At 49.2% G+C, this 20,157-nt stretch overlaps 1 protein-coding gene across 1 annotated transcript; it reads left to right on the top strand.

The window, feature by feature from the left end:
- The first annotated feature begins 3,206 nt into the window (after window positions 1-3,206).
- On the top strand, window positions 3,207-20,133 carry LOC148838694 (HHIP-like protein 1). The gene is made up of 9 exons (XM_088911099.1): window positions 3,207-3,548; window positions 6,993-7,639; window positions 9,518-9,661; window positions 14,501-14,829; window positions 15,645-15,771; window positions 16,174-16,319; window positions 16,844-16,925; window positions 17,652-17,734; window positions 17,851-20,133. The coding sequence occupies exons 1-9, from the start codon at window positions 3,273-3,275 to the stop codon at window positions 18,909-18,911; spliced, it is 2,895 nt and encodes a 964-aa protein (XP_088767225.1). The 5' UTR covers window positions 3,207-3,272; the 3' UTR covers window positions 18,912-20,133.
- Window positions 20,134-20,157: the final 24 nt, after the last annotated feature.

Genomic DNA, 20,157 nt, shown 5'->3' with positions numbered 1-20,157 from the left:
AGATTACTCTTTAGTAATGTGGTCGAGTTTCAGTCCAGCCAGACCACTGAACTCTTGGATTAAAGCCTAGACACATTCTTCAGCCAGTAACGCCTGACATCTGCATCTGCTCGGTTACAGACCTCTTTTTTGCTTCTTCAGTCGAGTAGTTACGGTATATTAAGCTCTTTCATTGAAATGCATTCTGACACAACAGCTAGTTGTTTCAAGATTAAAAAGCAATCTCTCTGAGGTCCTTGTAATGTTTCATTTCACAGAGCCTTCCGACTGACACCAAAACAGCTCCTGTCTGAGCACAGCAAGCATTCCTTTCGTAAATATCAAAACCAGGAGGATTTTCAAATGCATTTTCCCATCCTCATGTCCAGAGGATAAGTGTTAACGGGTACAGTATTGTGTACAAGCAAGGTCACGATTAAGTCTAACTTGTACAGCTTCTTTTCTGCTGCTTGCTGTTTGTCGTTGTAACTGACCATTCATCCATCCATTTTCTAACCACTTCTTCCAATACAGGGTCGTGAGGGAGTCAAAACCTATCCTGGCAGGCAGCGGGCACTGGGCAGGGTACCCCCTGGATCGGATGCCAGTCCATCACAGGGCAGACACAGACACAAACACGCCCACACTCACAACAGGGCCAATTTTCCCAGAAGCCAATTAATCTTCCAGTATGTCTTTGGATTGTGAGAGGAAGCCATAGACCTGGAGAAAATCCACACAATCACAAGGAGAACATGCAAACTCCACACAGACAGCACCCTGGGTCCAGAGGTGATCTCGGGGCCCCAGCACTCAAGGAAGCAATACTGACTACTGCGTCACCATGCCACCATCTTCCAGCAAATCTAAAATAGGAAACATTACTGATAGTTAAGGCATTCAGAAATCACATGGCACCGGGGCCCTTATAGATATCTGACTGATGTCAAGTGGGACTAACCCAGAGTTGGAGAAAAATACAAAATGCAACAGTGGAACCACAAATTCTGAACGACAAATTATTAGCTGTCGTTTCTTAATGAAAATCTTACTGAAATTCTGCAGAAATACAATTTTTAGTGATTTTCAAAAAGCATTGTGAAGTTGTAAGAAAGACTAACCTTAACCTTACCTATCATTAAGCCTCATTAATGAAATGCTGGTGTGTTTCTGTCAAACAGCCACATCTGCTATACAATTCTGTTTACAAATAAAAGCAAAGGGAGAATATTAAACTATTTTATGACATCCTTTTTTTGAAATTCTTTATTTTCTAGCATCTTGTTTAGTAAAATATTCATACATTTTGCTATTTGTTGTGTCAAGACATTTGTTTTACGTTACGTTTCATAAGACTACACTGTCATCCAAAAGCAGTAAGTAAATAAACATTTACCTTCCAGTGAAATAACACAAAAATCTGCCAAGTGCTGAAGAATAATCCAGATAGATTGGAAAGATCTGTTATAGGCAAAGTAGCCTTTGTGAACCTTTCAGTTTCCTGATCATAGGAATCTGCATTGCTTGCTTCTACTTTTTCGTCTAGTGGAGCCATTGACTTTTAACACAGTCTGGGTGTGTCTGCATAAAGAAACGTGCTCCTCCTAGAATTACTATACAGGTGTACACATGCAGACATAACCCCCACTCAGCCCCTACTGTATCTAACCCTATACTGCAAGGCTAATCCTTGCAAGTCATCCTAAAGTGAGATTCACAGGACGGCTCCCAATTTAATCCATTGCTAGTACCTGGCTTGATTAAGAGGAAAGGAAATACAGTATATACATCAAACACATACTGTAGCTGCAACAGCATGCATAGGCTGCGAAGGAGCAAGTAAAGGTTGGTTCCATGCTGAAAAGAAGATTGAAAGAAACATAATGTTTTGTCTCTGAAGAAGGTTCCACAGCCGAAAGGTTGTGTTTCTTTTCTTCTCTTTTCAACATGGAACGAACCTTTACTTGTTCCTTTACAGTACAGTGCATACATGAACATGAACCTGGACAGGTGAGTCTAAACTGCAGTGTAGTAGTACAGTTCTGTTCACCCAGGTATAGATGTCAGACCCCATAACTTTCCACTGCGCGAGCTGAGTGTTTTATGCAGGCTGCTCTTCTCAGCCAGAGCACAGCTGATTGCAAAGAGTGAAGGCATCTGGCTACAATGCACCACAAGATAGTGTAGCAGGAGCGGGTAATAAGCACTGCCAGGCGAGTGGAGAGCTTCAGGCATTGTTCATCGTGTCCTTGTCGTTTATATAAAATGCAAAGTGATAGGTTTATTCCATGCTGAAAAAAAGAAGAAAGAACACAACGTTTTGGCCATGGAGCCTTCTTCAGGTTCTCTTCTTCTTTCCTTCTTTCTTTCTCTCTTCTTCTTTTCTTCTTCTTTTTTTCAGCATGGAATAAACCTATTTCTTGTTCCTTTGCAACCCAAGCATTCTGACGCAGCTCCCCACCTGAACTACTACCGTTTATATAAAATGCCTTGCTGAGGCCCATTGAAGTTAAAGCTTTAGGAGTGTCCAAGAATGAACTGATTCCCCAGCCCCTTTACTTTCAAGGACACAATGAACCTACACTGTACACATCTGCTCTGGACAAGATCGTACCTCTGGTCCTGCATACAGCTGTAACGCGGCTGCAGGAGATTACAGATGCCCGGAGCTCTCTGCTCTACTGGCAGAGTCACCCAGGAACCGCAGGTATCCGTCCTGCCTGTCCCAGGAACGCCATAATCATCGGGGCCTCAAGCAGAGGTTAAATGTTAAACGGTGTCAGCCAAGACTGAGGTTGCAGAAGCGGCTGTTTTTCTTCCTGCCTGCAATGCTCTCAGCAGCCTGCTGCCTCGAGGTGTTTCCTTGCTTGCCCTAGCGGAGGGGAGGCCGGTCAGGGAGTACGTGTGAGAGGGTGTCAGCTCGGGGAGAGAGGATGGAGGGGGGAGGGCGCTGTGATCCTGGCTGTGCAGAGAGAGAGAGAGAGAGAGGAGAGGGCGGGAGTAGAGAGATAGCGTAGTGGGAGCAGGGCTGGAAGAGCTCGTGTGCAGGTCTTTGTGTACTCAAACAGCTGCTGCCTCTCCCTGGAGGGGGATCGGATGGCTCTCTCTGTGGTGGATCCGGCATCTCCAGAGCTCACGAAACACTGGCCAGATTAAACAGCGGAGGGAGGGTTTGTGGTGGGGGTGGGGGAGGTGGAGGGGGGGGGGAGGGAGGGAGACACGCTTACAAACCCTCTCCATAGGCATTCCCCCATACGTTCCGGCTGCAGTGCCAGAGCTCAGCCTTGCCTGCCATGAGAGAGCCCCGTCTGCAGGCTGTCCGCCTGCGGGGCTGGCTGCTGATCCTCTGCGCCCCATGGGTGCTGGACTCCCACCCGCAGTGCCTGGATTACAAGCCCCCCTTCCAGCCCCCCGAGCCCCTGACGTTCTGCAAGGAGTACTCCGAGTTCGGCTGCTGCGATCTGGAGCGGGACACCCGCATTTCCAGGAGGTACTACGAGATCATGGATTACTTTGACTTCTCTGGGTTCATCACCTGCGGGAAATACATTCGCAGCATCCTCTGCCAGGTGAGATCCCGGCCAGCGAGGCAGATTCGCCTTTCTGATTTTTTTCAATAAGTTACGTTCCTTGGAAAATTGCGTTTTAAATCGTACAGGTATTTCCTCTGTGATCAGGGGCTGATGCTTGAATGCTTGGCAAAGTCTTTCTTTTCATTTTCTTTCTACGGGTGTTCCAGACCCATAGGGACAAACCTTTCTGATTCTCAAAGATAAGAATTCTTCTTTGCAGCCCACTGTTAAGGTCATACATTCTGTAGACTATTGTGTGCGTATGAATAAGTATCTAAACAAATCCGGCATTTTTAAATGCATGTTTGCATTTCAAGATGATCTATTATAATCGTGCACTGAGTAAAACACAAGCTGATCTCACAGGGAGTTGAGACTGAACTATTTTTGTTGTTTTCCTTAATTCTTACTTGTGTTGCACTTGTGCAAGCTCATCTTTCAGTTCCTACTACATCTCAGCAAGTTGCAACACATGGTCCAGACCACAGTGCTATCTCGCATCTTCTGTTTATCGTGCTTTTCACATTCCATTCTCCAAACAATGGAATTGTGAAATGGAAAGAAAAACCATTTCTCCATGCAGAGACAGAAGGCTGACACAGCAGAGCGGTCACTCTTAAAGTTAACTCTTCCATACATCCTTCCATTATCAGAAAACTGCTTGTCTCTGTCCTGGAATCACAGGGCACAAGGTGGGACACAGCACAGCACACAGCCCCTGGATAGGACAGCAACCCATTGCTGGGCGATTGAATGGGTCAGGTTAGCATCACCACCCAAACCTAGGTCAAACACCTTTGGGAGGTAGCAGGAAACTCAAAGAGCAATGCCCAAGGCTGATCTTGAACCCAGGACCCTGGGAGCTTGAATGCAGCAGCACTAACTGCCACCCTAGATGAACTCACTAAGCCTGCACATGGTCAGTCCTGATTAAGGGGTTAAAGGGTTCAGGCAACATCTGGCATCTGTTTTCATCAGCAGAAGGTAACTTCCACCAGTTCTGCAACTCCCAAGGACGTCTTCTGTTTGTGCTTGATTGCAGACTGTGCCATGGGACTTTGTCAACAGGCCATGTAAACAGTCAAAAGAAAGTGAATAGTAATTGAAGGCTTCTCATTTCTCCAGCCTCCCATCCTTCTGTCTGGGAGACGGGGCTGTACGTGATACATCTCGTGTCCAGCAGATGTGGTGGTGAGTGGCAATAATGCCTTCTGTTTATTCCGAGCTCAAGAGGTGCTATTTGGTTTATTACAGGCGGTGATTTTTTTTTCTCTCTGGGTTTATCACCATAACCAGAAGAGAAAACAGCCACAATGGAAGAGAAAGCCTTCATTAGCCAGAGGATGGAGATTCTGCTTAGTCATGATTGCAGGGAAAATAAAAATATAAATAGGAACAGGTCTGAACAACAAGCAAACAAGACAGCAAGTCTAAATGCAATGTAGGAGATGAAACACACTCAAGAGCATATACTGTGGTACGGCACTTGCATGGTAATCTCGATTAAAGCAGCAATAAAGATTATTTTTAAATGGTACATTCCAGGGAATTTAAAATTAAGTGTAAAAAGTGCTTTGGTAATCCCTATTCTCCAGTGTTTCTCAACGTATCTATTTGGAGACAGCCCACTGAAATATAAGACAATAAATGGTTTGGGTGATTGACCTTGCTCTGTTGAATTACGACTTGTATCAGGTCAAGCAGATTTTGTAGATACAGGGACAGACCCTCTCTTTTCTCAAATACATGTATTTACTTAATATAATTCATTGTTGGGTGGCACTGGGGTTAGCATTGCAGCCTCACAGTGCTGGAGCCCCGGGGTCAATTCCAGACCTGGAGGTGCTGTCTGTGTGGAGTTTGCATGTTCACTCCACGTTCAAGTGAGTTTCCTCCAGGTGCTCCAGTTTCCCCACACAGCCCAGAGACATACTGGTGTGTACCTTCACACGATGTACACGATAATACAATATCCCGCTTTAAAGCAGTTCAGAAATGAATCTGAATGGGTTATCATGGTGAGCTGAAAGTTTTCATCATGTGCATGAGCTTGTGTTCAGCTTTGGTTTGTCCCTGTGGTGGCCAAGATTTGCAATGCCTTCCCATTCTTCCCATACAGACATTCATCTTCAAGGGTGACTCAGGCAAAAGTCCTGCAGCCTTTGAAACCGAGGATGGAGGAGGGAGTAAAAATAACACATCTGTGGTCGGCATGCTCCCTCCTCCGAGCTACGTGCCACCTCACAATGTTTCCAGGCAGTCTGAATGGGTTCCTCCACATCCACATTGCTGCTATCTCCGTAAGCAAGCCTGCTGGTCCTAATCAGGGCTCGAGCACTGGGGAGAAATCCTCTGCATGGCTGTAATGAACTGTTTTGGCAGAAGTACAAAAGGTTTAATTGCTAATAAGACAGGATCCAGACTTCTTGTCCACCCACGGCAGTCCGTGATGCATTTTTGCGTTTTTTTCCAGCCAGTTGCCATTTGACAGCTAACAGCAAGCTATATTTTTTACATTAAATTGGACATTATGTTACTTTGCAAAAACCCCCTCCCCCAGATCTGAAATAAACCAGCTGTAGAGCAGGGATCTGGTCAACAGATCCTATCTGCTGGGCACAGCAAGCACTTTCGCTCTGGAAAGAGGATATCTCCGAGCCGTGGAGAGAGCAGCCGCTTGATGGAGGAAAGCTCTGCAAGGTCTCAGGGTCATCTGGGGAGCAGCAGGCTGACTCACTTTCAAGCGCCTGTGCACCACCGTCTGTGAGGCCCGAGTCACTGTCAGAGAGAGGCCGAGCCCTGATTCTCCCTCCAATCCTGAGAAACACCTTTCCTCGCTGAGCCACTGTCGCGCGATGGTTTTCAACTTCGACAAAGGCTAACTTTGACATCTTTTACAGCAGATTTGCGTGACGGATCTTCATATGCCCCACCACGATGGGTTTTTCCTGAGCTCAAGATCCTTTCTAAACATGCATAAGGAAATATTTCATTTCTACCATTAACCTTCAATGTGATTTTTTAAGGACGCACAAGCCATGAGCACCCTCTGGATAAAAAAAAACCCTAGTGCTGCAGAATTGCAGATCTGTACTTTTTCTTCTTAGCTTGAAATAGCCAGTGAGGGAAGACCTACAGAATGTTATTACAGGCTTATAACCACAGGACAAGCAAATAACTGATCCTATTCAGTTACCCAGAGCTCATCTGGAGCAAAACTGCTGTTAAATGCCGTCCTGCATTAAACCTCAAGTGGAATCCACAATCTCCTCTGTAAGAGTTCCTTAGGGTCGAGGGTGCCGTACAAAGTGTTGAATACACCGATATCAGCAGTGGAGCGAAGGGGAAAAGTAAACACACTTAATGTACCAATAATTTAGGTATTCTGCAACATGGAGCTGTAAAATGACTTGTATTGCATTCTTGTATTATTTGTTGCAGGAATGCTCTCCTTACGCTGCCCACCTGTTCGACGCTGAGGATGCGAATACGCCCATGAGGGAGCTGGCCGGACTGTGTGGTGACTACTGCACGGAGTTCTGGCTTCAGTGCCGGTCCACTCTCAGCCTCCTGATGGACAACGAGACCATCATACAGATCGAGGGAGACCGGGACAAGTTCTGCACCCTGCTGGAGCTCAAAGACCCCGAATACTGCTACCCCAACGTGTTAACCAACACCGAGCTGAACGCCAACCTGGGTGCAGTGCAGGCCGACCCGGAGGGCTGCCTGCAACTCTGCCTGCAAGAGGTGGCCAACGGGCTCCGCAACCCGGTCGCCATGGTGCATGCCAACGACGGCACCCACCGCTTCTTCGTGGCGGAGCAGGTGGGCTACGTCTGGGTGTACCTGCCCAACGGCTCTCGGGTCGACAGGCCCTTCCTCAACCTCACGCGGGCCGTCCTGACCTCGCCCTGGGTCGGCGACGAGAGGGGCTTCCTATGCATCACGTTCCACCCGCGGTTCGGGACGGTGAAGAAGGTCTACGTCTACTACTCCATCTCCGTGAAGAAGGAGGAGAGGATCCGCATCAGCGAGTTCACACTGTCCGCGGCCGACATGAACATGCTGGATCACTCCTCGGAGAGGTAGCCAACCCCCAACACCCACACTGCCTTCTCCCTCACTCTCCTGTCACCCCAGTATCCACACTCCCTTCTCCCTCACTCTCCTGTGACCCCACTATCCACACTCCCTTCTCCCTCACTCTCCTGTGACCCCACTATCCACACTCCCTTCTCCCTCATGTTGCTGTGACCCCAGTATCCACACTCCCTTCTCCCTCACACTCACTGTCCTGCAAACAAACAAAAATACTCAAATCACAGAATTAAATTATTCGCATCTTCAAGAAATGGCTTAGAAATATAAATTCACATTTGGAAAATGGGAAATCACCCCAAAAGTGCAAGAAGTCTGTTAAAGTTCTTATCCACGTGTGTTAAGATTTAAATATCTTTCCAGAATCCAGGTCAAATTCCGAGATTCCTGTGCTGGTGTGATGAGAGGAGAGTTGCACCTAAAAACAACACACACTGCTCTTCTTAATGTTGTTGTGGACAAAAATAGTGCTTATTTTTTAATTAAATCTCTGCAGTTGAAATGTGTTTGTTTGCTTGGCTGGAAATTCAAGCTTTTGACTACACTGTAAAAGTTTCATCACCCTCAAACTCTCCATACTGATCCGCATAACCACACGTCCACTCTCCAATCCGGAGGAAGGGCATACTGAGCGGATTCCTCATGAAAACCATAGGGGCTTTTTCAAACGCTTTATGGGCTGCCTGTGAACACTCAGCTTCTCGAGTCCTGCGGAGCCTTTCAGAGCCTTTCATAAAGCCCTTTAATTTCAACCCTCAGATTTCTCTTGGGCAATAAAGCGAGAAATTCACCCTCAAGTCCACGTCTAAAATTTACTGTGAAAAAAAAAAACGGTTTCCTGTCTCGATCCTGACAACCCTGCAGCAGTGCTGAAAACACTGAGTAGAAGTGGCTGTCTCTGTAGTGTATGAGCCACCTTTTCGCCATCAGTGACTGAGACTGAGCTGAGGAGGATCACAAACTGAAAAGGACATTTTATTAATCTAGGTGGGGAGCTGCGTCAGCATGCGTAGGCTGCAAAGGAACAAGTAAGAGGTTTATTCCATGCTAAAAAAAAGAAGAAAGAGAACACAACGTTTCTGCCGTGGAGCCTTCTTCCAGAAGGCTCCACGAAGAAGAAGGCTCCACAGCCGAAACGTTGTGTTCTCTTTCTTCTTTTTTTCAGCATGGAATAAACCTATTACTTGTTCATTTTATTAATCTGTACATTTACCTTTGGCAGTCAAGCCACCTGCTGTGATTTTTTAAGGTTAAACTCTTCCGGAAGCCTAATATTATGTAAATGACCTTGTATATGCTACTCTGCATACACAAAGTGCTGCACAGACCGGTGCTCATCAAACACAATGCTTAAGACAGGTCAAGTGCTTTCAAGAGAAGGAGAACACCACCAGGGGAACCTGACAGGGCTGAAACAGCTGTGGTGCTCACAGCAAGCACAGGCTGAGTTCTGTGGCGCAGACGCGCCAAGTTCAATCTAACCAGCTGAGAGCAGGATTCCCCGCAACTGATTGAACATCCACTAGGGTTGGGCTGGGTTCAGGGGGCCAGGGCGTCTTCAACTTTTGGAGAAACTGCCCCTCTGTTTGGCTCTGACTCTCCCATCAGAAGCTGTGGAGCTCACAGTGCATTCCGCAGGCTGGCTGGCTGGGGGGGGGGGGGGGGGGGGCACGGCCATGGATTTCAGTATAGCTGCAGCCGCAGGGAGCTGAGAGGAGGAAACAAAACTACTGGAAGTTTCCAACGGAGTGGGCAGAAACCCAAAAATACAAATATAAAGAAATGGTTACTGAAAAACAGTATCCCAGATGGAAAAACAGCACACGAGACTCTCTGTGCATGAGAACCATGCTGTGTTGTTGCAGAGTTCTGCTGGAAGTGGTCGAGCCGGCTTCCAACCACAATGGCGGGCAGCTCCTGTTCGGCTACGATGGCTACCTCTACATCTTCATCGGCGACGGGGGCAAAGCGGGGGACCCCTTTGGAGAGTTCGGGAACTCGCAAAACAAGTACGTGCCTCCTTTTCCGTCGAACAGGCCGAGAGGCACTTCCTGTGGCACCCATCGGCAATCCCCGTGCCGCCCGGTTTTCCTCTCTTGTGTTGCAAGAGGTCTTCCGTCAGCATGTGTTATCCGTGGAAGCAGAGCTGGAGGCAGGGTGAGAAGCAATGGGAGGTGTCCTCAGGGTCGGCACCTGTGGTCAGGGAATCCAGTAAACCCAGGAGCAGCCCACTGAAGCTCCGCAGGTGTGAGCCTGGCCAGTACCTGGATGGAAGACTTCCTGGGAAAGCTGAGGTTGCTGCTGGAAGAGGTGTTCATTGGGACCATTAGGGGCGCTCACCTTGCGGTCTGTGTTGGTCCTAATGCCCCAGTATGGTGACGGAGACACTATACTGTCCATCGTCCTTCGGATGAGACGTAAAACCGAGGTCCTGACTCTCTGTGGTCATTAACAATCCCAGGGCGTTTCTCGAAAAGAGTAGGGGTGTTACCTCGGCATCCTAGCCAAATTTCCCCATGGCCTTTACCAATCATGGCCTCCTAATAATCCCCATCTCTGAACTGCTCTCCTCCCCACTGAGAGCTGGTGTGTGGGGAGAGTACTGGTGCACTATAGGTGCTGTCGCATCATCCAGGTGGGGCTGCACACTGGTGGGGGTGGAGGGGAGTCCCCATTACCTGTAAAGCACTTTGAGTGGAGTGTCCAGAAAAGCGCTGTATAAGCATGAGGAACTATTATTATTATTTTAGAAGAGACTGTTCTCTTTGAGCTTTTAATTTTATCCCATGAACTACATGGGGAACCACCACATGGCAAGGTAACAACATTGATAGGAAATAGGTGTAAAAAAAGAACATTTTCGGAAAGATTTTATATACAATGTTTTTCCAGCTTTCTTCCATTACTCAAAAACACCCAAAATAAGGCGCACTTATTTAAAGGCTATGGTTGTTGTTATTTCTGTGCCTGTTTTGATGGCCGAGTGCCTTCAGTCCAGCAATGCCAGGCTGGCTTCCATACATTCATGGGGGCGCCTGCCTCTTCCTTCCAGTGGAGATCGGCCTCCACCTGCAGTGCCAAGGCTAATATTTTCAGCCACTGTACACCTGCCTAAGAAAATGCCCACTGTTTTATTTTGACTGAGAAGCATGTGAGAGGCTTGGCACCTTAGCTTCAAAAAATGGTGGAAAGGCTGGTGTGTACACTCGAAGGTAACCCTTAATAACCCTCAGCGAGGAGTAGAGTCCAGTAAAATCCCGTCAGTTCATATAGCCGGCGCACATCCACTTGTCCTCCCTTCACTGCAATCCCTCTGGGGGAAGAGCGCCCCCTGGCGGTCCACAGGGATAAGGAAAAGTTAGAAATGAAGCCACAGGTTTTATTATTCCGCAATCAGATGATTACAGATGCAGAACTGGGTTCCTTCACAAAGCAGATTTTACCATCAGGTTTTTGTCAAGTTTATACAGTCCACCTTACCTTTTGTGCATTTGGAGCACTGATTGGCGATGCTGGCAGCATCAGTTTACAATGTTGTGAGTCGTTGTCCTGATGCAGCTTTGCAGCTGGGGATTATAGTTGGAGTGGCGGCTGACTGGGCCCCGTGGGGAAACGTTAGCCGAGACGCTGGGGCTCTGGAATCAGAGCAAATCAGTATGCAGCTGGCTCTATCCCTTGGCAAGCAGAGAGAAGAGAAAGCAGTGTCACCTTCATGCATTAGCGGAACAGCATCCTCGCCCAAAAACAGCATTTGGCTGCTGGCAGGTGCTCTGAAATTAAGTTCGTAATCACTGTAAATCTGTCATTCCCTTAGCCACCTGATCCTTTGCCCCTGCTCACCTCCTAAACTACTGAACACTACAAGGCAAGTCGGAAGCTGCTGAACTCTTATTTCCCCAAAAATATATTACTGTGACATAATAACTAAGGATTGATTTTTGCAATGGTGTGACTCTTACTTTACATGTTAGTTGTTAGGTCAAAGTCTTTATACTTTAAAACCCCTCGGATTGTCTCAAAGAGAGACAGCTGTTAGCAGCTATACCACCCTGCAACTCACAGCTGGCAGCCCACGGGAATCAGCAGGTGTGAGCCAGGACAGTACCTGGATGGGAGACTCCTGGGAAAGCTAAGGTTGCTGCTGAAAGAGGTGTAGACAGTATACTGTAAAAAAATACTATACTGTAAAAAAAGGCGCCGTCCTTCAGATGAGATGTCCTGACTCTCCGAGGTCCTGACTCTCTGTGGCCATTAAAAATCCCAGGGTGTTTCTCAAAAAGAGTAGAGATGTTACCCCAGTGTCCTGGTCAAATTTCCCCTTGGCCTTTACCAGTCATGGCCTCTAATAATCCATATCTCTGAACTGGCTCCATCACTCTGTTCTCCTCCCCACTGAGAGCTGGTGTGTGGGGAGCATTCTGGTGGGGCTGCACACTGGTTGGGGAGGTGGAGAGTCCCCATTACCTGTAAAGTGTCCATAAAAGCTGTACTGGGGGGCAGACATACCACAGACTCCAGCTCCATTCTCACCAGCACAGTGGAGCAGAGATACAGTGTGATTTAGTGCTCAGAGCACGTCATCTTTCACGTTTTCTTGTAAAAAATGATTTTGCTTTAAAGATTGGTGTCTACTAGTGTGCAGGTTATTTAAAACAGAGTCCAGTTGTGGAATTTAAATCAGTTGTGAAAAGTGACATGTTAGCTGTTAGCTGAAAGAATACTTTCAGTCATTGTGAACCATTCCTCATCTCCCAGCCATGAAAATGCCATTTATTAACATGACTAAAAAGGGTCTCTTGAACTGAGCTGTGTATGGCCTCCCAGACACCAGCCCACGACTCTACCACAGCGTAAAAATGGACTGTCCGGTGGGTTTCTCGGATTAGCGCTGTGATATAAATCAATCAGTCATGCATGGGGGAAAAAAACACTTTTAAGCTGACAAAAGAAAAAGAAAAAAATACATGGTTTTGTGGAGTACGTCTCTGCTTGCTCGTTTTTCTTTTGTTTTTTTTCGCCGGTTCTTGGCCGGAGTAAAGTATATCACTGACTTGTTGTGGATTCAGAATGAGTCCAGGCTATTTTTTTACCTGTTGTACCCACAGAATAACATATCGGCCTCCATCCCTCTGCTTCTGCCTCGGAGTCCGGTTTCAGGAGGCCGTCTACACGGCCATCCGGCCGGGCCACCAGGGATGGTAAAACAGCCCTCGACACGAGTGGGCGGCGAGCCGAAACCTTCCGCAAAGCGAGTTTCCCCGGTCTGCGTCTAAATTTAGCCATTTCGCGTCTAGGCGGTGCTGAAGGGCAGCTCGAAAGATGCATGCATCGCTGACAGCTCTTAATCACGCGTGACATTTTTCAAACACGAACGCCTCGGCCTTCAGGGCTGGCGCTGGAAGACTGCGGGCGGACTGTGCGGCTGCCCTGGCCGGGCTCGAGGCTCAGGCGGGCGGCGGACGGGCTCGTCCTGCGTCACACGGGCGCCCGCCCGGTACCTGCGCTCTTTGAGCCGCGGGGTTACAGAGAGAGATTTCTTCTCTGCCAGGGCAGGCCCCTTCCAATCTTCTCTTCCCCTTTCTTCCTCTTCGGACCTGTAGCAGCAACTGTAGGGGTGATGGTCGCCTATGCCAGTAATAATAATAATAATAAACTTTATTTTAAAGGTGGCTTCTCACGGCGCTTGATGTAGTAGATGTACTGTAGTCTTAGGATGCAGGCATTTCTGTTTGTTGCCGAGGGGGCGGGACGAGCAGTAGATGCAGCAGAAACTGCACGACTATCATTAGGTGAAGTGTGTTGCGCCATACCGCGCAGTTTACCTCAGATTTTCTAAAGACGTGCAAAATTGCACCCGCAACACAGCAAGCTTGCAGGGTCGGAACTGAGCCCAGCTTGGGGAAAATAAATGTCTGCTTCATCCCTGGCTCGGCTCCCGGAGGAGGACGGAGCAGGAGACGGCGTTGCCGTGCTGAAGGACAGACATGGGCCTCACTCTCCTCTCGCTCAGCCGAGGGTGCAAGCCCGCGCTCCGCGCCAAGGCTAATATTTACACCTCGAGCCCCGAGTGGGCGCGGCGCGGGCTGGTGTCACAGTGCAGCGCATTGTCCGCCGGCCGCCGTGTGAGCGGGCAGCAGGCGAAGAGCGGCTGAGAGAAAGAGTCTGTGTGGATCTGCAGGGCGCTGTGAAGCTCGTAAGCCAACAGGTGCAAACGCTGCGTTTGTGACACAACATAACGGTGAAATGAAGTCGGACAACGTACAATGTGGTACAAAACCACCCTTATTTAACATTTAAAAACATGCAACACTGCGACGTTCACGATTTAGCTCTGCTAAAATACGTTTCCTTTTTTATCTCTTATTTTAGAAACCTTAAAATGTTTTTTTTCCCTGCTAAAACGTCACTTACTGTCCTCCTGAGTGCATTGACGACAATCCCTTGCTCTTTTCTTGCAAGAGGAAGCCCAAGAGGTTTTTTTGTGTGTGTAGAAAGGGACCCATTTCATCCACCCCTGAAAAGCGGAGCCCAGCTGGGTGCCATGAGGCAGCGAGCCTGAGCTCCTCCACGACACAGCAGAAGGGATAGAGAAGAAAGGCAGTGTTTCAACCGAGGGCAGAGTTGTGGCAGGCCAGGCTGAGCAAGCAAGAGCTCGGGCAGGGGCTGGCCTTGCCACACTTACAATCCGTGCCGCTGGATCTTTAATAATCCTGTCGGCCGCAGGACGGCGCCTCCTACCGCACGTGTTAGGAATGAACCGTGCAGAGGAACATGGGCCGTTATTCGTCCTTCGGGTGGAAGCGATCCGCAGGGAGAAAACCCGGGTGTCTCCTCCCGCCCGGCTGCAGGTCCTCTCTGCTGGGGAAGGTGCTGAGGGTGGACGTGGACGACAACGACCACGGCGCCCCCTACCGCATCCCCCCGGACAACCCCTTCGCGGGCGAGCCCGGCGCGCGGCCCGAAGTCTACGCCTACGGGGTGCGGAACATGTGGCGCTGCTCCGTGGACCGGGGGCACCCCGCGACGGGCGAGGGCCGGGGCCGCGTCATCTGCGGCGACGTCGGCCAGAACAAATACGAGGAGGTGGACGTCATCGCCAGGGGGGGCAACTACGGCTGGAGGGCCAAGGAGGGCTTCTCCTGCTACGACAACAAGCTCTGCCACAACGCCTCCCTCGGTAAGGGCATTCCGGGCCCGGGACAGGTTCTGCTACTGGGAGGAGTGGACACTCATCTTCTTGTGCCTGGTGGCTCCTGGAGTTACATCAGCTATACAGTTCCACAGTTCCATTAGATCAGTTATATTAGTTACTTAGATTCATAGTTACATTAGTTAGTTGCATGAATTACACAGTTACATTAGTTAGATTAGTTACATTTGTTACATTAGTTAGATTAATTATATTAGTTACATCGTTACATTAGTTAGATCAGTTACATTTGTTACATTAGTTCCATTGGTTAGATTAGTTACATAGATACATTACTTACATTAGTTACATTGGTTAGATTAGTTACATAGTTACGTTAGTTACTTAGCTTTATAGTTACATAAGTTACATAGATTAGTTACAGTTGTTACATACTGTAGATTAGTTACTTAGATTCGGTAACATTACTTACATTAGTTAGATTAGTTACTTAGATTCATAGTTACATTAGTTGTATTAGTTACATTAGTTACACAGTTATATTAGTTGCATAGGTGCATTAGTTACATAGTTGCACTACTATCAGGGAGTATAACAGCTCATTGTGTAAAATCTCCTCTGCTCTCAGGAATAGTGCTGAGATTGCCCAAAGCAGGGAAGCCATCTTGTGACACAGAGGGTCTGATGTTCACTTTTTGTGCACTGCTTATCGTGCTGGAGGTTCACCTGTGAGGAAAGGGCAGATCCAGGGCCCTTCACCTGCAGGAATGAGGGCGTGAAATCTAAGCTCAGCATCACTACACGAGAGAGAGCTGTGTGCCCTGTGTGTCTCCTTCCTGCAGATGACATCCTGCCCATCTTTGCCTACCCCCACAAGCTGGGGAAGTCGGTGACGGGGGGCTACGTCTACAGGGGCTGCGAGATGCCCAATCTCAATGGGCTGTACATCTTCGGAGACTTCATGAGCGGGTGAGTCCGTGAATTAACGAGTAGCTCACTACCACCCAACAATATGAGCTGCTGCTGCTGTTAGTTTTATCACGGCAATGCCAAGCCTTGAATTTAAAAAGCGTCAATTTTATGTGGAGCTCATCATCCTCCCACTGTAAATTTCTCTTGCATGGTCTGTATCACATGACAAAGTAGCCATGCTGGCAGTCAGACTATAGTACATTATTCTTCTTTCCTGAAATTCTCTTTGTGTTAAACCTAAAGAATTCTGGTTTTGTTTCTTTCGAAAAATCCTCTGGGGAACTCCAGAGGCCTCAGTCCAGTCTTCCCGAAGACGTTTCGTGTTTTCGGGCCAGCACAGTTCTGTTCTTCAGGGCCTGGTCTGAGCCATCGGCGCTGACACCCTCTGCCGTCTCGCAGGCGCCTGATGTCTCTGAAGGAGAATCCCAGCACTGGGCAGTGGGAGTATACCGAGGTCTGCATGGGCAAGGGCCTGACCTGCTTCTTCCCCAAGCTCATCAACAGCTATTACAAGTACATCATTTCGTTTGCTGAGGACGAGGCAGGTAACCTTAGCTACTGTATGTGCACTTTCCCCCATAGCTGCCGAGATCCTCCACTGTGTTCTTCCGCAGAAGAGCTGCACTTAGAGCAGTAGCTCCAAGATGACCTACTGTGGCTCAGAGAGACCTTGCACTGTTGTGGGGATGTAGAATTAACGGTTATATGGTGATCTAGTAACAAACAGTACACCCCATGACTTCCTCACATCTCATTTCTCCTTGTTTCCATGTCTCCTATCTTCTTCCTGATCTGCAGTGCAATGTCAAAGTAGATATTTATATGCAAATGCACCTGACTCACCCACCCATCTGGCGATCAGTTAACCTCCCTTCTGGGGAAACTGGGGCATACATCTCAGACGATCTGGAACATGGCAAGTAAACAGGGCTCAAGGCAAATTTTCAGGCTGCCAAAACTGGGGGGCATGTTCTTCCACCCTTTCCAGTGAACCAGAGGGACTGAAATACGCTTGTGAGGAAAACAGGCCGAGTTTCATTCTCCTCTTGTTGTACGTTTGTTTCTGCAGGAGAACTCTACTTCCTGTCCACAGGGTCGCCCAGCGCGGCTGTCCGAGCTGGATTCGTCTATAAAATAGTTGACCCTTCAAGGTAAGCAGTGTAGCGTACAGTCACTATTGCAGGTTTACAAGTAGGAGGTGAATGTTAGTTTCATTGATATTAATAATGCACGCCGGCCTTTAAAACAGTTGTATTCACACTCTGCATCTTGACTGGATGTAATTCTAAGTCGCTTTGGATACAGGTGTCTGGCAAATGAATAAAGCTAAAGGTAAATGGATGTATTACTGACTAGTTGCTTTTATTTTCCTCTCCTTTGTCATGACGACTAGCGTTAGAGCTAAGTGCAGCTGATCTCTTTTGCTTCACACCCACTACAGAAACTCGTCCCACTGAACGATTTGATGAGTCAAAAACAAACAGTGGAAAAATAGGATCCTGTTTGAACAAAACCAACACGCACAAAGAAAACCACCAGGCCCTTTTTACTGAGCTGATGTCGCAGGCTGCCTGTTTTGCAGGAGCTGGAAAGGCAGGCAGGCAGTGCTGGCCCAGTGTGTGCCGCGGACAGATGGTTTTTCAGTTAGGTACGAAGAAGCTGTCGCAAGGAATAAAAACCCCAGCAGGAAAGAAAAAGAGTTAATCAAACTCTACACTTTAACTCTCCTTTTTAACTCTTTTGTGCAACTTCCTGCTATTTACCTGCACCGTCAGCATGTGCCTTGCAGATCTGGACTTGATCAGCAAAACGCACTGCCGCCCACAGACTGACCGTTTCTTGACCTTCCTTGCTCTTCCCCCTCTATGCTACTGTAGGAGAGCTCCTCCCGGCAAATGTAGCGTCACACATGCCCCGGTGACGGTTCACGGAAAACTGATCCCCTTCCGACCCTTGGAAAGTAAGTAACAGAAGGAAATTCCTTTTTCCCGGAAGCAAGTCTGATGCATTACCCTCATCTGCAGAGCTGGGCCTGGGAGCCGTTACCGATCGTGTGATTTCTAACTTCCCTGGCAGAATTCGTCAGCCGCCCCAAGCCGACCGCCCCAGCTGCAGCTGCGACGTCCTCCTCCAGGTCGGTCCACGCGGCCACGAGCAGATCGGGCCTGACCCAGCCGGCCCGCAGGCCGACCCCGACTCCGCCGGCTCCCACGGCTACACGCAGCACGGGCAGACCGGCCGCCACGCCCTCTTATCCCACAACCCCCCGCATCACCAGAAAACCAGCTGCGCTGACGACGGCGGCGCGCCCCGTCACCCAGAGCAGAGGCCCGCCGACGGCCGCCAGGCCCCGTATCTTCACCCCTAGCCCCAGGTTACATGTCGTCCCCACCCCTGTGCTCCAGCCTGCCAGCCCCACCGCGACCCTGGCCACCCACAGACCCAGAGTGACCACCCCGCCGGACAGAGGCAGGGCAGAGAAACCCTCCCCACCATCCCCAAGCCTGGTACCGCACCAGCGCCAAACTACAGCCAGGAGCTCGAGGCTGGGGGGCCGGACAGAGGCAGGCACCAAGACCCCCCTGACCACCCCAAGGCCAACCTATCGGACCGTCGTCCTGAAGCCCACTGCCAGGACCCAGAGGCCCAACTCCAGTCTGCCCAAGGCTGGGGACAAGAGCCTGAAGGGCTACACCGACAAGCTGGGCGGCTCGGACAGGTCGAGGGGGAACCGCGTGCACAAGGGCGGCAGGGGCTCGGCGGGGGCGAAGGGGAGGCGCCGGAAGCTGAGGCAGGGGGCGGTGCGTCTGGCGGGCGCCGGGAAGAGGGCGGACCGGGGCCGGGTGGAGGTGTTCGTGAAGGGGGAGTGGGGGACGGTGTGCGACGACCTGTTCGACCGCAAGGCGGCCGGCGTGGTGTGCCGGCAGCTGGGGTACCCCTTCGCCCTCCGGGTGGCCAAGCGGGCCGAGCTGGGGCAGGGCGGCGCCGAGCTCCCCATCCTGCTGGACGACGTGCAGTGCGAGGGCACCGAGAGGACCCTGCTGGAGTGCCCGCGCGCCCGGACCGGCCAGCACGACTGCTCCCACAAGGAGGACGTGGGCGTGGTCTGCGGCTACGACGAGTACGGCGAGGACTGAGCAGGAGGGGGGGGCTCAGCCGCTGCCTCCCCATTTCTCTCAGGGGCTCGGCTCGCCCGGTGCACTCCCCTCCCAGCGCTCTTCGAGTCCCAGGAATGCAGGTCACACTCCAGTCTCCCACGAACAGGACGATTAACACACAGGTTCTCTCACCTTTCCGTCGTGCTGGTCTCGCTCGCTTGCCTGCAAAGATTCTTCGACCCCCCGGCCTGTGACCAGTCAAGATGTCTCCCTCCAGACGCATACACGAGCCTGTCTGTGCTGCCTGAACCTGCACATCTCTTTGGACAGTTCACACCCACTTTCAGCCACTGAAGAAACGCCCGCGTCTAGGAAGAATCTGGAGACTGACCTCCTGCGAGGCTGGAGACAACCCCGCGCCCTCATCCTTTTGCTACGACAGAACAAAACAAGCTGCTGCTCTGTGATGGGGTTAGAATCAGGGAACAGGGTGTCTTGATTATTAAGTCAGTTATTAGAGGTCAGAGAGGCCAACTTTTTTTGAAGCTCGTTCTCACGGGTTGGGATCGATCGGGTTTCAAAGTAAAGAGCTAATTTTTTTTTGTCAGCTAAAAAAAGCAAACAAATCTTTTCACTTTCCTTTTGAAGTTACAGGTTTGAAGTTACGCTTTGAACGCAGTCTGCTTATACCTGTAAGGAAAGGTGCTGTAAGGATTCTCGTATCTCTCAGGCAGCAGCTCTTTCCATTTGTTCACTCTCTCAACCTGGCTTGTCCCATTTTGTGGCAGCACTGCCCTCTGGTGGTTATGCTATGAAAAAGCCATCAGAAACTAAAGATACTGTATGCCACACATTTCTTACTGCAGGTTAAGTGTTCCTAGTGGTTTCATTTACATAGCTCGCACTGCAAGTTTGTAGTGCCTGTCATTTTTATAGCGTACTGTCTGTGTTGGGAAAACACAGGAAAGAGAATCCCAACTTTAAAAAGGCAGAATTCGTCGTGAAAACAGGCTGACTGCAGTAAAAAGGCCAGCTTTGCAATTAAAGTAAAATCGACAATCTAGCTTGTATTTAAAATGGAGAAATATGCATCTTTAGATCTCTTCAGCCTACTGGAAGCGCAGCTTAAAATCTTGTACTTGAGAAAATATGTTCATTTAAAAAAAACAAGTGTTTTAAATGCTGGACATGACATTTTGTTGTAAAAATGCCCTCTATGTTAAGGCACAGGGTGTCATAATATTAAAATCGGAAAACTATGTTAATCACTGCTTCTATTTAATCA

The sequence above is a fragment of the Atractosteus spatula genome, chromosome 3 (assembly GCF_055471065.1).
Source record: "Atractosteus spatula isolate fAtrSpa1 chromosome 3, fAtrSpa1.hap1, whole genome shotgun sequence".
NCBI lineage: Eukaryota > Metazoa > Chordata > Actinopteri > Semionotiformes > Lepisosteidae > Atractosteus > Atractosteus spatula.
Note: the sequence above shows the minus strand (reverse complement) of the source record. Positions and strands in the feature narration are given on the sequence as shown.

Bases quoted from the DNA above. Each gene is read 5' to 3' on its own strand.
- LOC148838694 (XM_088911099.1), top strand. From the start codon at position 3,273: ATGAGAGAGCCCCGTCTGCAGGCTGTCCGCCTGCGGGGCTGGCTGCTG. The intron at 3,549-6,992 runs GTGAGATCCCGG...TATTTGTTGCAG, and splicing joins TTCGCAGCATCCTCTGCCAG to GAATGCTCTCCTTACGCTGC. The intron at 9,662-14,500 runs GTACGTGCCTCC...GCCCGGCTGCAG, and splicing joins TTCGGGAACTCGCAAAACAA to GTCCTCTCTGCTGGGGAAGG.